The sequence below is a fragment of the Pan paniscus genome, chromosome 21 (assembly GCF_029289425.2).
Source record: "Pan paniscus chromosome 21, NHGRI_mPanPan1-v2.0_pri, whole genome shotgun sequence".
In the NCBI taxonomy this organism is placed as follows: Eukaryota; Metazoa; Chordata; class Mammalia; order Primates; family Hominidae; genus Pan; species Pan paniscus.
The window spans coordinates 68,490,638-68,504,126 of NC_073270.2; the positions used below are offsets into that span (position 1 = coordinate 68,490,638).

General features: G+C 60.3%; 1 protein-coding gene across 1 annotated transcript in view; it reads left to right on the forward strand.

Moving 5' to 3' along the window:
• Positions 1–9,570: 9,570 nt before the first annotated feature.
• Positions 9,571–13,489, forward strand: part of NTSR1 (neurotensin receptor 1) — a 51,555-nt gene continuing 47,636 nt past the window's right edge. Inside the window, exon 1 of the mRNA XM_003810829.5 lies at positions 9,571–10,763. Within this exon, the coding sequence (XP_003810877.3) occupies positions 10,050–10,763 (714 nt within the window). The 5' untranslated portion in view covers positions 9,571–10,049. The remainder of the gene's footprint in view (positions 10,764–13,489) is intronic.

A 13,489-nucleotide genomic window follows, 5' to 3' on the forward strand; every position in this document is an offset into this window, starting at 1 on the left:
CCCACCGCAGGAGGACGCGGCAAGAAAGCGCCCTCCGTGAGCCAGGAAACAGGCCCTCCGCAGACCCTGAACCTTCCCTTGATCTTGGCCTTGCAACTCCCAGGCTGTGAGAAGGGATTTCTGTTGTTCAGGAGCTCCGCCCAGGCTCTGGTGTTGTGTGTCAGCACCCCGAGTGGACCGTGACAGGCTCCCAAGTGGACTGGGACAGGCTCCCAAGTGGACCGGAACAGGCTCCCGAGTGGACCGGAACAGGCTCCTGAGTGGACCGTGACAGGCTCCCAAGTGGACCGGGAAAGGCTCCCGAGTGGACCGGAACAGGCTCCCGAGTGGACTGGAGACAGGCTCCCGAGTGGACCGGGACAGGCTCCCTCTCTCTTGCTGCTGGGATGTCTCCCTGGGAGCTTGCGTCTCTCGCCACCCTCACCTCCCAGCCAGAGGGAAGCCAGGAAGCCAGGGAGATGCGGCCTGACTGGCAAGGGTGCCCTCTCTCCACACCCCCAGCCAGAACTTACTCTGTGGCATGTCTAGCTGCAGGGGAAGTGGGAGATGGAGCCCTTAGCTGAGACTTGGGGTGAAAGGGAGGGAGGATCCACAGGCGGCCGGTGGACTGGCCCTGGCTGTGTCCGTGGCTCACGGGAGCCCAGACTTGCTGTGTGGACTGGGCTTGGTGTCCCCAGGCTGGCCAGGCCCATGCTGGCACCTCTGTGGACCCTCTGCTCTCTCTGAGGATCATAGAGGGAGTGGGCCACCCTCGGTGAGCCGGGCACCTGCCCTCAGCCCCTCTTGCCCCCGGAGTTCCTTGCCCCTTGGCATGGCCTCACGTTGTTAAAGAAAGCGTCTCAAACGGGCCTTTGCAGCTCCAAGGCAAGAATGACAGAGGAGGAACGGTTTCAAGGTTTTGCTTCTGGAACTCCCAGGAAGCGACTACAAAATGGAAGACATTTTTCCTATTTCAATATTTCTAAGCAGGGAGGACTCCTGACTGTGGATAAAGGCATACGCTTTGGATCTCTGGAGACGCAGAAGTCATGTTTATGCAAACTCCATCCTTAGCCCAAGGAGGAAAGAAGCCTGGAAGACAGGGAAGAGATGCCCGCGCCACGGCGCCCAGTCCTACCTTTCCCAGAGGGCAGCCTGGTGGAGCCACGCGGAAGGAAGGGCGGGCATGACAAGACCCTCAGCTTCCTGCTCCAACTCCAACCCTGCCTCACGCGTCTCCTCATCCCCTCCAGGCTCGGGGGCCGGGCTGCTGAGCCTTCAAGAGAATGCAAGAGCCACCCGTCCCTTCTCTCGTGACAATAAATGGGAGACTAATATTAACCAAATGCAACCCTTTTAGCTTTACATCGCCTAGTGTGCTCACAAGCACGCCTGGAAAGTTCATCACAAATTGGTGCATTCATAAGAGCCATAAGCCCGCAGCTTCTGGGTGAGAGCAGACAAAATGCTACTTCTTTTTTGCAGATGGAACAGATGGGCTGGCTTGGCCCTCTGCATTGCGTGTGTTGCCTGTATGTTGTCTTTTTCCCAAAAGCAAATTGCAAAAAGAAAATGGCTTTCTGCTGGGGTCCCAGCAATTAGGAACCCTCCTTCCAGCAGAAGGAGGCAGAGAGGAGGGTATAGGTGGGGCCAGGGAGGGCAATGAGAAGAAAAGGGAATGGGCTTAGGGGGCTGGGGGCTGCTATTCATCAGTTTCAAACCTTCTGGTCCAGAGAAATCGGTGGGAACATCACAGGAAATTCTAAGGGACACGCTCTGTGTCCATCGGCCTGAGGTGCGTGTCATAGCAAGCCCTTCCCAGGAATAATTTCTAGGAAACTGGGCTGCATTGAAACATGTCTTGGAAATGGATCTTCTTTCCTCAGAAGATGATCTACCTCATTCCCTGTTTCCTCCAAAACATCAGCTTTCTTTGTGTGTCTCTTGGCTGATTTCTTTAAAGTTGCTGATGGGTTTCACGATCCAAGGTGACTCCAGGCCTTCTCTGCTTCACCCTTCCACACAGTTCTCCTCAGCAGGCCTGGAAAGGCGCACGGCGAGATTGCTGGGTGGACAGGAGTCAGGGCTGTGCTTCTGCGAGGAGTCAAGTCAGAGCTGTGGCAACGAGTGCCCCCTCCTTCCTCTCCCCCCACCACCCCATGCCTGCTGCCTCAAGCAGGGTCCCAGAGCCACCAGCCCTGACCCGGGACGCAGGTTGAATGAGCAGCATCTTCCACCAGCTCCAGGAATAAAACTCCATGTCACAGGCACAGAGGTCCAGGAGGGAGCCGCGTCCCCAACCCCGCTGTCTTCTGGCCTCTGGCCACACACTGGCCCAACCCCCTCCTGCCTGCCACCCTTCCTGCTCACACACCACATTCCAGGACTCAGTGAACATGTCCTCCTTGGACAAGTCTTCCCAAACTGCCCCACCTCCGCCCGTTCCCCCAGACATCCAGTGCCCTCCTCGTGAACGTGCTTGCTGTAGCAGCCCTGCCTGTCACCTGGCACGGAGGCACCCAGTGGGCTGGGCAGGCAAGAGTCCCAAGAGCCAGCAAGGCGCCAGCAGGGACGTCAGGGTGCAGGGCAGGGACGTTGGGGTGCAGGGCAGGGACGTCGGGGTGCAGGGCACTACAGTGCAGGATGCCAGGGTGCAGGGAGCCGGGATGCAGGGCGCCAGTCCTTGCCCCTGTTCACAGTCCAGCAAGCTGGGGAGGGACATGGAGCTTCGTGGGCAAGGTTTCTCCCTAACTGTGCCTCCCGCTGCTCCACATGGAGAGCCGCTCTCCGGGCCCCATCTCCTGGACACCCACCTCCAGGTGCAGAGCAGCTGCAGCCACCTGGACTGTGGCCTCTGCATGCTCTGTCCTCATCCCGGGCTGGCCTGTCCTAAGAGGCCCCATCTGTCCTTACTCCCCGAAGCACAGCTTGAGACACCAGAGCTGGACAGGAGGGGAGTGGTCTCCGAGCCGTGTGGAGCCGGGCTCTAGTCCTGAGCGCCTTCTGCTTGGAGGTGAAGGCCAGGACGGGTGCAGCCAGGGTGGGCAGAGGGAGCCTGGGGGACCCTGCGCCCTTCGTGCTGTCTTGGAGGGGAGAGGTCTGGTGCACAGCAGGGACTGGGCCCCAGCAGCCTCTTCCCACCTCCCCAGCCCACTTCAGTCATCCTTCATTCACTCACCATTCAGCCAGGCTCTCTGGACACAGCCAGTGTGGGATGCTCACAGCTGGCCTGCTGTGAGGACAGCACTGTGGCTCCCTGTGTGTCCAATGTGCCAGACCCTCTCAGGCTGCCATCACTCTGGTTCTCCTTCTGCCTCTCTCTTCCACATTTAAGGACCTTTGTGACTCCTCTGGGCCCAGGACAGCCGAGCACAGCCTCCCCATTTCATGGCTGATGAGCTGCCTTAATCGCCTGCCCCCTAATCCCCTTTGGCAGGCACCCCAACAAATTCACAGGTTCTGGGAAGTCTGGCATGAACATCCTTGGGGTCCTTACTCTGCCCACCATGTGGGCTGCCCCATCTCATCCACACCCCTGAATGTGAGGCACAATTAATATCCCTGTACTTCAGATGAGGAAACTGAAGCTCAGGGTCACCTAAGGTCGCTCACTTTGGAGGTGGCAGAGCCAAGATTTGAAGCCCCTGGGTCGGACTGCAGATCCCGAGCCCTCTGCCTGGTCGGGTGGAGCAGAGTCTCATTCACATTGAGAAACCAACCACAAGCAGGAGGAGACGTTCCCCAGAGCTGCAGCCAGGGGAGAGGGTCCCCGGAGCTGCAGCCAGGAGACGGCTCTGTGCGTCTAAGCAGAGAGAACACAAAGCATGGCGGGGCAGGCAGAGGATGCCCTCCTCTCTCCCCGCTGGGCACAGCCTTCTTTGCCAGGTGCATGCCAGCCCTGGGGAGAGGAGACAGAGCCTCCTGCGGGGTCTCAGAGCAAGGACAGGAGATGAGCCTGGGAAGGCCTGCTCCTGCCAACGAGGACCCTCTGAGACCCTGGGTCTGGGAGCCCAATACGCATGCAGGTATACACACATGTGCACACACACATGCATGCACACACACCATGTGGACAGCAGGCGGTTCACAGGAAGACTTGGGGGTGCTGCACCCAGACGAGGGGAAAGGCTGAGTAGGTGAAGTACCAGCTGTTCCCTCCAGGTGCTCACAATTCGCTCAACACACATCTCCCTGTCCACTGGGTACCAAGCCTGCGCCAGATTCCCGCAGAGCCAGGTGGAAGGCAGATGGCTTTTGGGGGCACAAAAATTAAGGGAACTTGGCTGCTTTTGCCCACTAGGTGCGAGCCCTTGAGTCAAGGGCTCACCAGGAGGCTCTGGCCTCCAGGCAGATGGCAGAGATACACTTGTTGATATATGTTTGACGACTGCGTGAGTCAGACCATCCGGCTGAATCAGAGCCCGGAGGAAATACATGATTGAAAACCGGGCCCGTTACAGAGCAGCCAGCTCTCCATGGAGCCATGTCAGGTTTGAATTAGAAGATTCTTGGCTTCTTAGCCGTGGAAGGAGAAGGAACCCTGGATGATTTGGGATTTGGAGGGAGTGGTGAGACCTGGTCCCAGTGGGGGAGACCTGGGCTGGGGGGGTCAACGGAGCAGGAGAGAGCCTGGGAAGGGAGGGAAGCTGCAAGAGCAAACTCCCACAGCACACAACCAGGGTGACCCTCAGCCCCAACTGCTTGAGACTGAGAGGGCTCCAGCTCCCAGGTCTCCGGACTTGCTGTTTTAAAACCTCGAAAGTCCCAGGAAAACCAGAGTGAGTTGTTTGTCCTACCCCGAGCCTCCCAGCCTGCCAGTGCCATCTTACTTAGGCAACCTGCAGACACCATGTGGAACAGCCATCCCAGCTCACCTGAGGCCCAAAACTGGATTGCCGAGTGTCTATAACGCTGACAGGGACCTCACGTAACTCTGGTGGCCAATCACTCTCCATCCTCAGCCTAGCGCATAAGACAGCCACGGCAACGCCCCAAGCGTGTCCCACTCGGGCAAAGGCAGACTGTGTGACCCCCCTCCAGGCCATCCTTCTCCCACCCAGCCTCTCCAGCTGCCCTGCAGCCACCAGGGTGAGCCCTGGCCTCTGTGTGGAATGAAGTGTGTGCACATCACAGGAGGCTCACAGCAGCCTGGTGACCTAGGGGCCACGTCATGCTTTTCACACACAGGAAACTGGGGGTCCAGGCCTGGTGAAGCTGGAATTCGAAATCACCTCCTCTCCAGCCTGTCACCCCGACCTGCCCTCGGCATCCCTGGCCTTCCCGGGGCTTATCCCATGCAGCAGCCGCTGCACTTGTGGGCAGCCACGCCTGCTTCCTCTTCTGGTTCTTCCCTGAGAACACAGCTCACGTTTCCAGAAAGCTGGCCAAGGTCCAAGGGGCGGCCTGGGAATGTGAGGGACAAGGATGCCGATGACTGAGGCTTGATCGGCCTGTAGCGCAGCCCCCAGAATCTGCCAACAGCCCCAGAGATGCCTGGAGCGCAGCCAGCGTGAGGCTGGAAAGCGGCTCCGCCCTCCTTGCCCGCCTGCGAACACTCACTGTGCGTACACATGTGCAGGTGCCGCTCTGTTTTTAAAGATCCTCCTTGGAACACCGTCCGTCCTGGAACACGTGCAATTTCCATGCTGTGGGTGGGAAAATCTATAGCCAAGCTCTACCGATTATGTTTATTACGTATCTTCTGTGCCTCTAACACGTCTACGTTTCTGCCCCACCCGCCTTCGTTCTCATAGGAAACCAACTACTGCTGCCGCTGACATAATAAATGCCTGTTGTTTTAAGCCACTGAGTGTGGGGGCATTTCGTTATGCAGCAATAGATAACTGATGTAGGTGTTATTGTCAACTTAATTTTTTCAATTTTAATAAGAAGCCTTCCTGCTAGCAAGAGTCACCAACAGCGGTTGGGGGCCTGAGGGAAGAGAAGGTTGGAGGCTGGAGAGATGGTGGCTCTCCTACATTTGGAAGCCTGAAGCCTGCTGCAAACCAGTGACGGGTTTCGCACATCCTGCTGGCATGGCCTCATCCTGTTCACCATCGCATCTGCTCCACTAGTGCAACACAAACCCAGTGAGCGCCAACTGAGCGTTGGAGGGACTCAGGGTAAGCTAGCCAATGAAACAAGCAGGGACCCCCACCCGTGCCGGGCAGCGTTGGAGGGACTCAGGGTAAGCTAGCCAATGAAACAAGCAGGGACCCCCACCTGTGCCGGGCAGTGTTGGAGGGACTCAGGGTAAGCTAGCCAATGAAACAAGCAGGGACCCCCACCCGTGCCAGGCAGTGTTGGAGGGACTCAGGGTAAGCTAGCCAATGAAACAAGCAGGGACCCCCACCCTTGGGAGCGTGCTTCCAAGGACCTCTTGTGTGGTGACTCTTTGGACGTGATTGTCACCCCAGGCACAGATGACTACCTTGCTTGGTAATAAGGACATGCCTCGCTCACACCACTCAGGAAATCACAGAAAGCCAGGCTGTCCCCAGCACGCTGGCTGCCCCAGCTCAGCACGCCTGCTGCACCCTAGAATCACAGCCGTGCCCGTGGACCTCGGTCCTCGCTGCCCATGGGACCAGCCGGCTCCTCAAAAGGCAGCATTGGGAGTGTTGGGATCGGGGCAGCAGGTCCCCAAGGCTCTCCAGCTTGCAGGAGACACCCGACCCCGGAGCCCTGCCCCCCACAAGGCTGTGCCCGACTTCACGTGTCAGTGAAGGCATCCGGCTGGCCAAGGGTGTGGCTGCATCCCCAATGGGCATGACCGGACCTGGCCTGGCCCTTCCCAAGCACCTCACCGGCACTTTCTTTAAAGAGTCTCAGCTGTTTAGGAAGGGCTTCTGTCTGCAGAAATCAGAAGAGAAAGGGGCAAACAACGTGGAGTTAAGAGCTTCCAGCCGCTGAGCCATCCGGTTTGTGAGTGCACAGAAGAGCTCAGAACGGCCGAGCGGCGTGGCTGCCAGGGGTCCCCACCGGAGGCCTGCCATCCGCCTTGTGTAGAACAAGGCCTTCCAAGTGACATTTTCCTATGTGGTTTTAAGCAAATGCTCCAACACAATATTTGCACTAAGTTGCCTTTTATGATTTTGTAAGCTCCCAGGCCAACTCACAGATAAATCTTTGAAAATAAGGGCAGCTTAGCCAAAAGGTCAGGGGTTTAAAAACCAAACAATGAGCTTAGGCAGAGGGAGAGCACAATCGCTGCATCCTCCTGCTTTGGCTGGCAGAGGGACAGACTCCAGTGGCCATTGCTGTGGACTTCCTCTTTGTGGGGGTCTCAACAGAGGCGCCTGATGGCCCAGCCCGTGGTCAGGCCCCAGTGTTACCAAGACAGTGGTGAGCGCCTGGACCTCACACTGTCCAGCACCTGTACTCCCTGGCATGGTGTGGACGCTAAGGTCCCCGCCCAAACCTCTGTACTTGGCCGGGTGCAGTGGCTCACGCCAGCAATCCCAGCACTTTGGGAGGCCAAGGCGGGTGGATCACGAGGTCAGGAGATGGAGACCATCCTGGCTAACATGGTGAAATCCTGTCTCTACTAAAAATACAAAAAAATTAGCCGGGTGTGGTGATGAGCGCCTGTAGTCCCAGCTGTTCGGGAGGCTGAGGCAGGAAAATGGCGAGAACCTGGGAGGCGGAGCTTGCAGTGAGCCAAGATCGCGCCACTGCCCTGGAGCCTGGGTGACAGAGCGAGACTCCATCTCAACAAATAAAAAAAATAAAAAAATAAAAAAACCTGTGTACTTAACTGGTGAATCGTGTCTTCCAGAGGACAAATCTGGCCTACTCCAGCCTATTCTAGTTGGATGGAACACCTCACCTCACACCCGACAGCCCATTCGACCTCGTTCATTCCCCGTGGAGACCCATCAGTAACAGCCCTGCCCTTCATTCAGCCGCTATTCCCATTTTACAGACGACTCAATCGAGGCACAGAGACGCTAAGCACACTCGCCCAAATGTGAAGTAGCAGGGCCAACATTCAATCCTATCTACTGGCTTCCAGCAAAGGGATCACTGGCGTTTCCTTTGATGCCAAGATTTCTAAGCTCTGATGTTTGTGAGCTGCAGCCCCCTGACAAGAGTATCAGGCTTCGGTTGAACAGAGACGTCCAAAGCAGGGCGAGAACGGACGAATAAGCACAGAGTCCCGCTGCCAGCCATCGGCTCAGAAGCCTTGAATTCTCCTAGCTGGGCGGGCCCGGGAGGGGGTTCCTCAGCCTCCCGCTTCCCTCAACACCCTGCGACCCCCGCCCCAGCCTGCCCAGGTTTCCTGCTCCCAGCACAGCAGGTGCAGCCAGCCATGTGCACGAAGGCCAGGCTGGTTCCCTGGGCTGCACTCGAGCAGCTCCTCCCAGCCCTGCACACATGGGGCAGCAGCTCTACCCAACCTCTCCCAGGGGTTCTGGGGAGGAGGGAGCAGGGGAGGGGGCGGGGAGGGCCCAGAGAAGGGACGGTAGTGCCCTGGGGGCCCCTGGGCAACCCAGACATGGGTGGGGGCAAGCTTGTGCCTGGCCACCTATGCCAGTGCCACCAGGTGCTGGGGGAGACACGGAAAGGACAGGAATCTTGCCCTCACCTGGCTCCCGAGCCAGGGGCCGGGGCACCCTGTGAGGACGCTCAGAGGGAGGGAGTGTGCGAAGCCTGCAGGGCCTGGGAGGATGCGTGCTGGGGCTGCCCCTCCCAAATCCTGCTGGGACGTAGGCTCTCAGGGTGGCTTCTGATGACAAATCCAGGCAGTAATAAGGGGCCCATGGCGTCACATCCCATAGCGTCATGAGACCAGCCCAGGGTGCCGGATGCAGGGCCCTGAGTGGGGAGGGTGCTGCTCTGGGCACCTGCTTTCTGCCCTCCCTCATTCACCCCTCCCCAGACTTTGATGAAACCATCTGTGGCTCCCGGCCTCTGCAGGACCCAGCCCCTCAGCTCCTCAGCCCCTGCGGGTGTCCCTCGGTACTGCCTCACGCCATCCTGCCCCAGGTGATAACTATGCCCTGAGCCCCCACCATTCCCACTGGGCATATCCCAGAAATACGCATTCACAGACCAGGCACGCCCATGACTGCGGCCAGATTTTAAAAGGAATCACAAGAAATGTAATCTCCAGTGGTCCTGGAGCCCCCTGGGCACCCAGCTTCTGGCACCCTGCGGACACCCAGGAGTGGGGGTCGGCCCAACCAGCTGCGCAGCCGCCCAGCCCTGCCAGCGGGGAGCTTCCTCCCTCCCTGCCCTCCGGATACACCCTCACCCCAACTGAGCGAGCCCAGGGTTGGGGGAGGTGCATAGTTCCCTTCCTAGCCGGTGCGAGAAATTGCGGAGAACAGGGAAGAGGGTGGCAGGAAGGGTCCGGTGCACGATACCCGCCGCGCCCGCTCGGAATCCGGGTTCCCTGGAGCGCTCACCCCAGCCCGCCCTGCCCCGGGGAGCGCGAGGGGGCGACCCGCCAGGCTGCACCCGGGCGGGGCGGGGATGGCGGCGGGGGCTGCCTCCCTCCTCCGCCGCCACCCCCCACTGCTGGGCGCGCCGCGCGGCCGCCGGCTCCGTGGAGACGCGCAGAGCCGGGAGGGCGCGGGCGCGGCGGGAGGTGTGCGGGGCTGGGGTGCGCGGAGAGCGCGAGGGAGGAGATTCTGAGCGAGGGAGGGGAGCGCGCCTGGGCAGCAGTGCGTGCGCTCCTCCCGGCGCCACAAGCTCGCCCCGCGCAGCCCGAGCCGGGCTGGGCGCTGTCCTCGGGGGCCTGGGGAACCGCGCGGTTTGGAGATCGGAGGCACCTGGAACCCGTGGCAAGCGCCGAGCCGGGAGACAGCCCGAGGAACCACGGGTTCTGGAGCTAGGAGCCGGAAGCTGGGAGTCCGGAGGAGCGCGGAGCCCGGAGCCCGGAGCCCGGAGCCCGGGGCGGCGCGTCTGGGTCTGGCGCTTCCCGACTGGACGGCGCGCCCGCTGGTCTTCGCCACGCGCCCTCCCCTGGGCTCCCGTTCATCGGTCCCCGCCTGAGACGCGCCCACTCCTGCCTGGACTTCCAGCCCCGGAGGCGCCGGACAGAGCCGCGGACTCCAGCGCCCACCATGCGCCTCAACAGCTCCGCGCCGGGAACCCCGGGCACGCCGGCCGCCGACCCCTTCCAGCGGGCGCAGGCCGGACTGGAGGAGGCGCTGCTGGCCCCGGGCTTCGGCAACGCTTCGGGCAACGCGTCGGAGCGCGTCCTGGAGGCACCCAGCAGCGAGCTGGACGTGAACACCGACATCTACTCCAAGGTGCTGGTGACCGCCGTGTACCTGGCGCTCTTCGTGGTGGGCACGGTGGGCAACACGGTGACAGCGTTCACGCTGGCGCGGAAGAAGTCGCTGCAGAGCCTGCAGAGCACGGTGCATTACCACCTGGGCAGCCTGGCGCTGTCCGACCTGCTCACCCTGCTGCTGGCCATGCCCGTGGAGCTGTACAACTTCATCTGGGTGCACCACCCCTGGGCCTTCGGCGACGCCGGCTGCCGCGGCTACTACTTCCTGCGCGACGCCTGCACCTACGCCACGGCCCTCAACGTGGCCAGCCTGAGTGTGGAGCGCTACCTGGCCATCTGCCACCCCTTCAAGGCCAAGACCCTCATGTCCCGAAGCCGCACCAAGAAGTTCATCAGCGCCATCTGGCTCGCCTCGGCCCTGCTGGCGGTGCCTATGCTGTTCACCATGGGCGAGCAGAACCGCAGCGCCGACGGCCAGCACGCCGGCGGCCTGGTGTGCACCCCCACCATCCACACTGCCACCGTCAAGGTCGTCATACAGGTGAGCCTCAGTAACCAGCCCCGGGGCTCCCCTCTCCTTCACCCCAAAAGCAGTGCCAGTGGTGTGCCTTCTGGGTAGGGAGTGGGAGAGATGTCACAGAGACAGTCTACTCCTGCGAGGCTGGGAAGGCGGTTGGGGCAGCTTGGGGGCAGCTCCAGAGTTGCCAGGCTCAGCCCCTATCTTCTTCCCTCCTGTTGAGGGGATGGAGCCCCTGCCTGTGACCTCTCTGGTGTTGGTGGCTGGGCCTCGGACATCTCTGAATTCCTTAAGCCTAATGGAAACATGTGCGCTGGCACCTGCGTCTCCAAAGGAAGAGTAACACTTTCATCAGCTTCTCAAAAGACTGTGCCGCCAACAGGTGATGTTCCTTCCTCTGCAGAGAAGCCCCCAGACTGGCTCTGCCGGTGCCTCCCAGCTGCCTGCCCTGACCCAAACTTGGGAGTCAGAACAGAACCTGATGCCGTGTTGGGCCAGTTCTTAGTTTAGCCTCAGCTTTCCCATCTGTGTGATGGGGTAGTGATAGCATTGACCTCAGAAGGTAGAGCATTGGAGAGAGGATGCGTGGGAAGCGTTTGCATGGCCCCTGACACATAGAAGGGCTCACAGGCACTATTATTGCGGGATGGTGGGGACGATGTTTCTGCGGGGAAGGTTGTGAGGATCTGTGTGTGGCGGCGGTGTTGTGGTGAGGTGTGTGAAACTGGAGCCGAGTGACTAAGGGCCCTCTGAGGGTCTGAGCAAAGCGCCGTGGGAATGCGGGTGGGAAGCCCCCTTGGGAATCAGTTTGGCTGAGGGTCGTGGCACGGGGGGTTCCAGTGCTGGAGGGGAGGGCTGATCAAACCAAAGCCCCGAGCAGGAGGCTGGTGTCCAGGGAGGAAGTCAGGGCCGGTCAGGCACTTTGAAAGGCATCTTGGAAATGAGCAGCCTAGAAGTGTGGGGTTTCCTCCATTTCTGGTGGGCTAAGGAAGCCAGAGGGTGAAGGATCCGGGCAGAGTCGCCCACCTCTGCCCAGCTAGAGGGGCCAGGGTGGCTGGCTGTCCCCCCTGGCTCCCCACACACCAGCATCGGCAGCCTCCCAGCTAAGCTTCTGTAGTTGCCTGGGCACCCCGCGTATGCCAGTATGCCCGGTGGGGGTGGGGGCAGCAGTGCCGGGCAGGGGGTCACCTGTCTGTCACTCCCTGGGCCCTAACTGACCCTCCACTGGCCACCACCCAGGTGGGCTGGGGGGTGGAGGAGGGTAGAACTGAGCTCCCAGTCTCCCCGGCTGCACATAGAACTGGTGGCTACAGGTGTCCCCTCTCGGGGAGGCCCCTCCCACAGACACTGGTAGCAGGCAGTGAGTCAGGGCTGCTTTGCTTCTGCGGCGAGAGTCCCTCCCCTCACCAGAGGCAGAAGTAGGCACGGCCTGTGGGGTAAACACAGTGAGAAATGACCTCTCCCTCCCTTTGAGGCTTTATCTGCTCTCCCCAAGCTCCTGTCTTTGATTGGCATTGGCCAGGGGGAACCTCTCCCCAGTCCGCGTGGAGGGGCCCCAGGGGCGACAGCCACTCAGTCTTTCAGAAGGTGGGCAGTGGAGGGGTCAGTGCTGTCACTGCCCACCCAGGAGATGCCCCCACTCAGACCCCAGATCCCCCCACTCAGACCCCCGATCCCCCCGCTCAGACCCCCGATCCCCCCACTCAGACCCCCGATCCCCCTGCTCCCCTGGCAAAAGGCCAGGAGCTCACCAGCCTCCTGCAGTCCTCAAAAACAAACAGCCGAAAAGCACAGGGGCGTGAGGACAGCTCGGCTCCGCCCCCCGGAAAGTGTCCTCCCCACGTGCGTGGGCTCTCTGCCAGGTACTTGGGATCGGGCACCTGGGGGACATCACTTTGCCTCCCAAAGCACCACCTGCCCAGCCTTGTTGCTCAGAGGCTGCGAGGCAGATTTGGCCAAGTCACGCTATGGCTGGCCACAGGCACTCGTCCAATTGCAGAGGCCTGTGACGTATCAACCGTAGGACAGCGGCCCCACGCCCTGCAGACGCCATGCTGGCCGAGCATTGCTGAAGGCACCCTTGGAGAACGTAGTTTCCATTTTTCTTTAAAGGGCTCAGCTGCGTGCCTGGGAGCGGCTGATTACAAGGGTGCTCCTCCATCCGATGCTGATGACCTGGGGCTTTCCAGGGCCCCGATGCCAGCTGCTCTGTGTGCTCGAAAAGAACATTCCTCGTAGGAGAGGCCTTGGCTTCCCCTGACCCCTGCCCCACCATTTGCCATTTTACGAAAGGTTTCCCCGGAATTAGGGGGTTTACGGTCCCCACGTGGGCTTCTGGGCCATTGGCAGATCTGGGCAAACATCCACGGTTTTCAGATGGTGATGTCTGGCTGAAGAGGGGCTGGATACCCTGAGCTAAGTGTCTCCCTCTCAGTGACCATGTTTGGAAGTGTTGGGGCAGTGGCCAATCAAATGGCCCCTCTTTCCAAAACAGGGGTCCTTTCCTGCCCCAGCGTCTCCTACGAAATTTTGGCCTGGGCACTTGCAAACAGAAATTGTGTTTAGAAATGAGGTGGTTCAGTGATAACACTTTGGAGCAACTTACAATAATCCTCCCTGAAGCCAGCTGGGCATTTTCCTAGTGTGTAGCTGGGACTGGGAGTTGATGGTGGAGTGGGCAGGGCTCTCAGGTCAGCAGACAGGACCTGGTGCCCAGGACCCTCCCAAAGGCCCCAGACCTGGCCCTGGTG